Raw genomic sequence first — 9,615 nt, 5'->3', positions numbered from 1 at the left:
CAGGCAGAACAGTTGAAACTGGAGCAGCAGCACGACCAGGTGGACTGGGGACAGCAAGGAGTCATCAGGCCAGGTAGTCCTGAGGCATGGTCCTGGGCTCAGGTCCTCAGAGAGCGAGAGAGAGCATACTTAAATTCACACAGGACACCGGATAAGACAGGAGAAATACTCCAGATATAACAGACTGACCCTAGCCCCCCAACACAAACTATTGCAGCATAAATAGTGGAGGCTGCCACCAATGCTCCTTATAGGACACATCACTGCACTATATACTACTCTGTAAACTGGTCATCTCTGTATACCCATCGCAAGACCCACTGGTTGCTGCGTATTTATAAATTTAAAAAAACTATCTTTGGCCTCACTCCCCCCTATCTGAAATATCTACTGCAGCCCTCATCCTCCACATACAACACCCGTTCTGCCAGTCACATTCTGTTAAAGTTCCCCAAAGCACACTCATCCCTGGGTTGCTCGTCTTTTCAGTTTGCTGCAGCTAATTTAGCGACTGGAACGAGCTGCAACAAACACTCAAACTGGACAGTTTTATTTAAATCTCTTAATTCAAAGACTCAATCATGGGCACTCTTAATGACAGTTGTGGCTGCTTTGCGTGATTTATTATTGTCTCTACCTTCTTGCCCTTCGTGCTGTTGTCTATGCCCAATAATGGCTGTACCATGTTTTGTGCTGCTACCATGCATGCTGTGTTGTCAAGCGTTGCTGCCTTGCTATGTTGTTGTTTTAGGTCTCTCTCTATGTAGTGTTGTGATGTGTGTTTTGTCCTATATTTATATATTATTTTTTAAATGTTTAATCCCAGCCTCCGTCCCCGCAGGAGGCCTTTTGGTAGGCCGTCATTGTAAATACGGATTTATTCTTAACTGGCTTGTCTAGTTATAGGTTGAATAAATACAAAATAAGCACACCAATGATCGAGAGTGTGATGAAGACGTCATCAATCTACGCCGGAAGAAACACAGTTGAGCGTCAAATCACATTTCTAAACTGCTGAAGTCCTGACTGAATGTTTATATTTCAATGATAAGTGGGCTGATAGGTAAAATTATATTTTCATAAAGATTATGCAATGATTATGGATAAGTTTTGTGTCTTGTACGACCAACAGAACTGATTTCCATTAAACATTTTTAGTATGACTAAAGTGTCTCTACACTGTAAATCTATTGCATGGCTATTTGTGAGACACACATCTACGGGTCGCCTACAAAGCTTCGCATGCAGTGAACATCGTTTCCCCCGGATTTTCCCGTTTCTGCGGACAATGTCTACGAACACAACAGACAACCAACATCTGGGATCAAAGAAACCCAGAACACCCAAAGAAACATTGCGACATGTGAAGTCTAGAGAACAGAGGAAACGTGGAGTGGATGTGCATGGACCAGCCACTGTCTACGCGCAGGTCGTCGGGGCAGGGAGCCGAGATAATGGCGCATCACTTTATGTCTTCTCTGAGTTCAATAGGTAACTTAACCAGAGAACATGAGTGTCTGACAATTTGTTGTAACATTGCCAAATATATTTGTATTGTGGGTATCAGAAAGGCACTTGGCTGCAGCATATTTGTTTACCCTTTTTCCTCTGGAAGGTACCTATTCAACTGTGGTGAGGGAACACAGAGGCTGATGCAAGAGCACAAGTAAGTTGAATTGCCTCCTGTCAATGCCTCCTGTCAAATCTATAATTCAGTCTCGGCTCAATAAATCTCAATGTTCCTCTTGTCAGGTTAAAAGCTGCTCGCTTGGACAATATTTTCCTCACTAGAATGAGCTGGGAGAATGTTGGTGGTCTATCAGGTAAGTTGCTTGTTATTCTAGCCACTTGACATCAAGTCAGTAATGTCAACCTGGAAACAACTGTGCATAGATAATAGACCGATCAAAGCTTACTGCATGATTAGCCTATGTCACTGTGTACTGTCATGTGAAAAAGCAAGTACACCCCATGGAAAGTGGTCTTTTTGTTGTTTTTACATATTTGTGCACATACATTTGAGCTAAATTCCAACCACATTCATTGATAAAGGTAACCCAATTTAACAAAAAATGTTTTTTAAATTGTTTGGCTGCAATGCCAGATGCCATGTTTGGCTCAAACAAAACACTGCCTTTGAACAGAAGAACCTCATACAAACCGTAAAGCATGGAGGTGGTGGCATTATAGTTTGGGGCTGCTTTGCTACCTCAGGGCCTGGCCAGTTTGCCATTATTGAGTCAACCATGAATTCAATATTGTACCAGAGATTTATTGAGGAGAATGTGAGGCCATCTGTCAAAAAGCTGAAACTAAGCTGAACATGGATCTTGTAACAGGACAATGATGCAAAACTACAACAGAATGGCAAAACAATAAGAAATTGAGGGTATGGAATGGCCGAGTCAAAACCCAGATCTCAAATGTGTCAAAAAACAGTGGGGGGACTTGAAGCGGGCTGTACATGCAAAACAAGCCCTCATACATGACACAATTGAAGCAGTACTGTAAAGAAGAGTATGCAAAAATTCCTCCCAGTGGATGTAAGAGACATAGACAGTTGCAAGAAACGGCTGCATTAAGTTAGCCAAAGGGGGCAACCAGCCAAAGGGGCAACACCAGCTATTGAAGCTAGGAGTGTACTTATGTTTCCTGCACTATGGAATTGCATTTCTGTCGATTTTTGATGAATAAATGATTGCAAAGTATAATCTTTCTGTGTCATTTGTTAAATTAGGTTACCTTTCTGTCAATAGTGTTGAAGTGAAGATTACATAGCCACCTGTCCAAATATGTACAAAAAAAGACCACTTTCCTGGGGGTGTACTTACTTTTTCACATGACTGTAGATAGACATAGGTCAAAGGTTGTTGCATGCTTAGCATATGTCTCCGCGTATGTCCTTAAGTGTGATAAACTGTGTACTCTCTGGTTTAGGGATGATATTGACACTGAAAGACACTGGTGTCCGTGAGGTTGTTCTCTCTGGACCACCACAACTGGTGAGTGGACATTGTAGCAGTACAAAAGATTGTCTGTTATGAGTCAACTGTTTTTGTGTTATCCTGAGTCTAATATGTCATTCCCTCCTCTTGATCTAGGATAAATATGTGAATGCCATCAGAGTATTTTCTGGACCACTGGAAGAAATCAAGCTAGCTGTTCGACCATACACTGAGAAACAATACACAGATGACACAATGACAGTTAGTCAAATACCAATATTTGGTGAGTACTAGAAATCACCGTTGTATTTTTTTTTTAGCATTGAGTAATAAACTGTTACTCATACTCTTTATCTTAAAGCATATTAAGTTTATGACGGGTAAAATAGTGAATATTTGTGTTCTCATACTGAAGAGTTGGTAGTTGACACTCTCTTAACCCCAATTATACCAGCCCAGCTCAGAGAGGACGGGCCAAAGTGCTCCCCTAACTCAGGGAGGAGCAGCCCCTCCAGTAGTCCCCAGAGGAGGGAGCTGTGGAGGCCGGAAGACTCTGAGGACACCAGCACAGACAGCAGGAAGGAGAGATCAACCAGCCCAGGTAAGACTAGGAGCTTGTAGGCTCGGAAGCCCAGGCTGCGCATGCTCTGACTGTTAGAAAGCCTTGGGACGTTCTCAGGAAGATGATAAAAAGAGGTGAAGTACGGTGGAGTCTACATGGAAACTAGTGTCGCTAATCAAACCAATCAAGTCATTTGCTAGGATGGAGCTCCAAACAGGTTGTGTTTCTGAAAATGTTTCTGACTTGCATAAAGCTAGCTAGCATAAGATACAAAACAGACTGCTAAAACTTTGTACGACACAGTAGGAAAAGAGATTTGGACGAACAAAACAAGGAAAAACAAAAAAGAAACACAAGGAAATGCCTCTCCTGAAGGAAAATATAATTTATACTTCGAGCCAATCAAATGCAAGTGTTAAACCAGGCAGCGCTCCCATTCAAATGCAAAATCCAGCGCTATCAGGGGCATCAGTACCCTAGTTCAAGGATGTTGAGCTCCAAAGGACACCAATTCTCACATTGCATTTTCATCTCAGGTGGAAAAGCAAGAGCAACAAGGGATCCTTCTTTAGTTGTGGCATTCGTTTGTAAGGTAAGAAACACAATCTCATTGTCTCAGTGACATACGGAATGATTGCATTTTGATGTAATTTATGTCAAATTTTCTCTTTGACTTGCAGCTTCATCCTAAGAAGGGGAACTTCTTGGTTGCTCAAGCAAAAAACCTTGGATTACCATTGTAAGTTGATTTTTCAATACAAATTCAGTTTTGCCTGCTCAACAAACTTGAGCCGATTTAATGACTTTTTTGATGCACTTTCTCCACAGAGGCACTGCAGCTATTGGTCCTCTCATTGCAGCTCTGAAGGATGGGAAAAGTGTTACCTACGAAGGAAGAGAGGTACTTCAATTATATTTGGTTGATTGTTAGGGCTCTGTAATTTTGGATTAGCTATTGTAAATGTTAGATCCATTTCGTCCTGTTGTCTGATGGTATCCTGATGGTTGTCCTACAGATCCATCCTGAGGAGGTGTGCACTCCCACTGATCCAGGACCAGCCTTCATTGTTGTGGAGTGTCCCTCTGAGGAGTTTGTTCAACCAATCTGCATCCATCAGCAGCTGAGCAGGTAATGGCCTGAGTGAAGTTGGCCAAATGTGTCAAAGGCTGCTTATGCATCCTGCGTCATTACTCCTTAGGCCTTCTTTAGGAGATCGTAGTTAAGTTCTGAGTTATTTGTCTCATCTGCAGATATCAACGTGGAGGAACAGAGGACCCTGCTGTCTTAGTAGTCCACATGAGCCCTGAGTCTGTGCTGAAAACAGATGAATACAAGCAATGGATGGAAAGGTACAAAATCAGCCATATGTAATACTCAGTTTCAGACTGTTTACATACTCCATATTCTGAAATGCACTTGTCTCTCTGTTTTCTGTTGGTCTTTCTACATGTTTAATGTTTTTGTGTGCTTTTGTATTTTAGGTTTCCATCTACCACGGAGCACCTGATCCTGAATGAGCAAGTTTGCACTGTTCACAACGTCAGGAGCCACAAGATTCAAACTCAGCTCAATCTGATTCATCCAGAGATATTTCCAGAGCTCCAGCACTATAAAACAAAGGTAAGTTGTGAAGTGCTAGAACTTTAATTATTCACCATTGTAACCTGCTGTTACACAGAGATAAGCGTGTTCATTTGGAAACCTTTTGTAGCTTGCGTTGTATTGTGCTAATCGCTTTCTACTCTTGTTTTTGTAAAAACCTCTGTTGTTGATCTTCAAGGAGACCCAGGCTGCCCTGCATGTCCCCAATGTCAGAGCCGAGTGTCTTCTGAAGTTCCAGCTCAGACCCAAGATTGAATGGCAAAGGTGAGTCTGTCCTTCAGGCCACAATTTACCAGACATTAGTCTGCACATACAAAGGACTGCTTTGTCAAAGAAAACCATTTCATATGAAACACTACTTTCAAGTGTGGCTTACTATTTCTTCTATGATCTTATAGATGCCAACACTGTCAAAGTCAAATGAGAGCGTCGCTGCCCCTCAGCACTATGTGATGTGTGGTGTGTGCTCTCTACTGTTTCTTATTCATCAGAGATGCCATCCCCACTTGTGACACTGAAGAGTTTGTGAAAGAGGCTGCGGAGGCCCCTAACTTCCTCCAAGAAGTGGAGGAGTGCAAGCGGTTCCGTGCGACTGATGCTGCAGTGCTGTCTGGTGAGCCCTGCTCTGATACAGGTCAGGCTAGAAGCCCAAGGGGAGATGTTACATTGCTCAGTCCAAAGCTCCATCAATTTCTCTTTACTCCTCTTGAATGGAGTTGCAAACATTTCACTCTGGCCATTTAAGAAAGTAACAGAGTTTAGTTTCCTGTAGTCCTTTTGTCTGATAGAATATCATAGTTTTACGTCTGAAATTTCAATGGCATAGAAAAATTATGTGTTTCTTGCAGGGCGGACAGAAAAATACCCAGAGGTGGTCTTTTTAGGAACTGGATCGGCTCTTCCTATGAAGATCAGGAACGTTAGTGGCAACTTGGTCAACATCAGGTAATGGCCCTCAGTTAGACTCGAGTTACTTTAAAAAATCCTTAAAGATATGTCTGCGTGAGGTAGCCAGTATAAATGTCTGTCTCTCTCTGTGTTTATGATATATCCCATCTCCTTCAGTGCCACTCAGTCAGTGCTGCTGGACTGTGGAGAGGGCACCTTTGGCCAGCTGTGCCGACACTATGGGGACCGTGTGGACGAGACACTGGCAAAGATCTCAACCGTCTTCATCTCTCACATGCACGCGGACCATCACACAGTAAGGATTATTTTTCCTATAAATTTTTGTTTATTACAGAGTTATAGCATATATTCTGGCATAAAGTCATTTCAAATCATTTTTAAAGAATATTACTTTATTTTGCAGGGATTGTTGAGTTTGCTGTTTCAAAGGGAGAGAGCCTTGGTCAGTAAAGAGTTTCCCTTTTTCACATTTTAAGATGAGTCCTGTTTAATTCATGCAAAATGGAACACTTTAATGAATGTTTGTCCTTATCTCTTTACCGTTCAGGCAACTCTTGGGAAAGCCTTCAGCCCCATCTATCTGATAGCACCTGTCCAGATGATGACCTGGCTCAACCAGTACCATGACCACTGTGAGGAGATCCTCAGCCATGTCAAGTATGTCAGGAAAGACACGTCTTACTCTGTTGAATTGATGCTTTCAAACCTGATGATATGATGTCCATCGTCTCTAATATTGATGTATTCTTGACTGTTTCAGCATTGTCCCTAGCAAAGTCATGTGTGAGGGGGCTGAGGTGTCCAAGTTCAAAACCAAGGCATTCATCCAAGCACTGCTGAAGAAGTCTGATTTAGCAAAGGTATGTGGAGACTTGAACAGGCTGCTTCGTGGTTCAATAAGACTCATAACACTCTTGTTAGGTTCAACGACTGTTTATTGAGGCTTTCGTCAAAGCTTAAATACATATATTCTGTTTCTCTCATAGTTCCAGACTTGTCCGGTGCGTCACTGTAAGAATGCCTTTGCCTGCAGCATCACTCACCAGTCTGGCTGGCAGCTGGTCTTCTCTGGGGACACAATGCCCTGCGATGCCCTCGCACATATGGGTCAGTACCAACAGTTCTCGACCCCAATTGTGATGTTTGTACAGCTCCCAGAATTTGTGTGATGTGAAAAGATTTACACACTCGCTATAAACCACACTTGTGACGTCCGGATCAAATGGTAAATACTCACCAATGCCATTTGATCTGCCGTTACGTGCATAAATGTCTGGCATCATTTACCAGATATTGCTTAATGCTATCGATCGGTTCCAAAGTTCGCTATGAATCACAAGGTCTCCCACATAGTTCCTGTGGGATCCCACTTCATTGTCTCTTTTTAAATTGTTCGACTGGATGTGATCCAGCTGAAGACTACCAGAGAGAGCCTGGCTATATCCCATGCCTGTTCATTATAGAGGCCTGGGTGTGCCAGACAAGCAGGGCTGGTTGATGGTTTATTACACAGAGCTGTGTGATTGATTTCCTCTGGGAGAGGAAGAGAGGCTGGAAGTGCTGTGCCATGCAGCAATTGTGTGATTCATGTTTGTCATTGTGTTTTCAAAGGAAAGAATGCAACTTTACTTATTCATGAAGCCACATTGGAAGATGGATTGGAGGACGAGGCTGTGGAGAAGAGACATAGGTTAGTAGATGGATCTAGTATGGTGCTTCTCTTCAGAGGTGTCCTTCGTTATTCTATTAGAAAACTATCTATCTTGGGCTGGATTCAATCAATATCGCGGAAGATCCGCCTAAAAACATTTCCTTTTGTGTCGACATATGCAGTGTTTACCGTGAATGCAGTCTCCACAAACGAGGAGACATTGCCTTTCAATTTCAATCGAGCCATAATGCATATCTTCCGTGATACTTCTGTGATACTGATTGAGTCCAGCCCTAAGTGTGAAAATATGACATGCATTGAAGGAGGTAAACAGAAGTAGACTAGTGTCATTTTTCAGCTGACAAAGAAACTCAAGGAGCTTTTGAGAAGTCAGTCATTTTTAGAGGGCATTGTAACTGGCTACATTCTTCTCTGAGATTGCCATTGATTTTTGGATTTCTGTATTGGAGGTAATGAAGGCACTTCTGCCTTCCAGCTGGAATTTCAGTGACTTTGGTTAAAGAGCTCCATCTCGCATTGAAAACAACTTGAAAGTCATTGAGTTGAACTGAACAAACTCTGTATAGCTTACCATGGGGTTAAGTCTGGTAATTACTGTTAGAATAGCAGCAGAGTAGCATCATGCTTCTCTGCTTGCCTCCCAAAATGACAGTACCACCTCCCAGGCCATCGGTATTGGCATGAAGATGAATGCTGAGTTCATCATGCTGAACCACTTCAGCCAGCGCTATGCCAAGATCCCCCTCTTCAGTGAGGACTTCAACGACAGAGTGGGAATATCTTTTGACCACATGAGGGTAAGTGGGTGGTGAAGGGTGCACTTTAGTCCACTTGTTATGCATAGCAACATTGAAATGTTCTGCACATCTGAAATGTACTTTCCCACTGGATATGTGTAGCCTCAGAATGAATTAGGATCATGATTCACTACGGTATGAGCAGACAATGCCCCTAGTCCAGGTAGAATACTCTGGGACAACTTCAGTTTAAATCTAGAGGTACCATTTTTAAGGTAACGTTCAGAATGTGTTAGACTCCCATCAGAGATACAACTCCAGCTGCCTCAGAGGAGGCTGGGTATGTTGAAAGACCTCCTCTGAGTGATCTCTCTTCCCTGTCTCTCCTCAGATTCGGTTTGGAGACTTCAGAATCCTCCCCAGACTCATCCCGCCCCTCAAAGCCCTGTTTGCCGAGGAGATCGGAGAGATGGAGGAGAGGAGAGGGAGGAGGGAGCTTAAACAGATGAAAGGAGTCATTGCTGAAAGCAACGAAGAGCAGAGGACACCCAATGAAGGTGAGACAGGCAAAGGTGCCAAACGAGAGCCAGAGGAACCAACACAGGACGTGGGAAGTAAGAGACTCAAAACAAACTAAGACCCTGACCATAGCTTTGGGTTACACCAGATATTAGTGGAAATCAAATGACTTATTTTACTGAGTTTGCTTTATTTAAATGTATTTTTATGAGAAACTTGCATGAGGGATGCTCTGTAAAATAAGAGATTTTCATTTGGCTGGACTGGCTGCCTTCATCGCTTGTGAATAAAGAATTCCTGTTTTTCCTGTCATTACCATTGCTGTGTATATAAAACATGTAATTAACATAGTCTTTGATTTTGCATTTAAAAAGTAAAGCGAGTCAATCAAGCTCCATGGTATTGGCCTGTTGTTTTCTAGCAACATATTGTGAACAACTCATACATCCTTTATGTCTTATTAAACTACACCCTTAAAAGTTGCATCTGAACAAATTAATTTAGTGAAGTTGTCACACAGATGAATCGTATTACATTGGACTGATAGTCATACATAATAGTCATACAGCACCATGGTCACTCGTTGCTTAACAGTTATTGGCAAAGGTTGAGGTTGCATTTCATCATAGATCATGGTCTAGGAGTGCTGTGTGATGGTATGAATATCA

The 9,615-nt window shown here is 42.4% G+C and overlaps 1 protein-coding gene across 1 annotated transcript; it reads left to right on the top strand.

Annotated features, from left to right (window-relative positions):
* The first annotated feature begins 1,026 nt into the window (after positions 1–1,026).
* LOC139565024 (zinc phosphodiesterase ELAC protein 2-like) lies at positions 1,027–9,339 on the top strand. Its single transcript, XM_071385031.1, has 23 exons — positions 1,027–1,491; positions 1,616–1,666; positions 1,753–1,823; positions 2,938–3,002; positions 3,102–3,228; positions 3,400–3,546; positions 4,044–4,099; positions 4,188–4,246; positions 4,336–4,408; positions 4,524–4,636; positions 4,759–4,857; positions 4,990–5,128; positions 5,289–5,374; positions 5,602–5,723; positions 5,959–6,055; positions 6,176–6,314; positions 6,423–6,461; positions 6,567–6,676; positions 6,780–6,879; positions 7,006–7,126; positions 7,631–7,709; positions 8,344–8,488; positions 8,820–9,339. The coding sequence occupies exons 1-23, from the start codon at positions 1,160–1,162 to the stop codon at positions 9,063–9,065; spliced, it is 2,616 nt and encodes an 871-aa protein (XP_071241132.1). The 5' UTR covers positions 1,027–1,159; the 3' UTR covers positions 9,066–9,339.
* Positions 9,340–9,615: the final 276 nt, after the last annotated feature.

The sequence above is a fragment of the Salvelinus alpinus genome, chromosome 36 (assembly GCF_045679555.1).
Source record: "Salvelinus alpinus chromosome 36, SLU_Salpinus.1, whole genome shotgun sequence".
Taxonomy (NCBI): Eukaryota; Metazoa; Chordata; class Actinopteri; order Salmoniformes; family Salmonidae; genus Salvelinus; species Salvelinus alpinus.
This window is presented reverse-complemented; position numbering and strand designations above follow the sequence as displayed.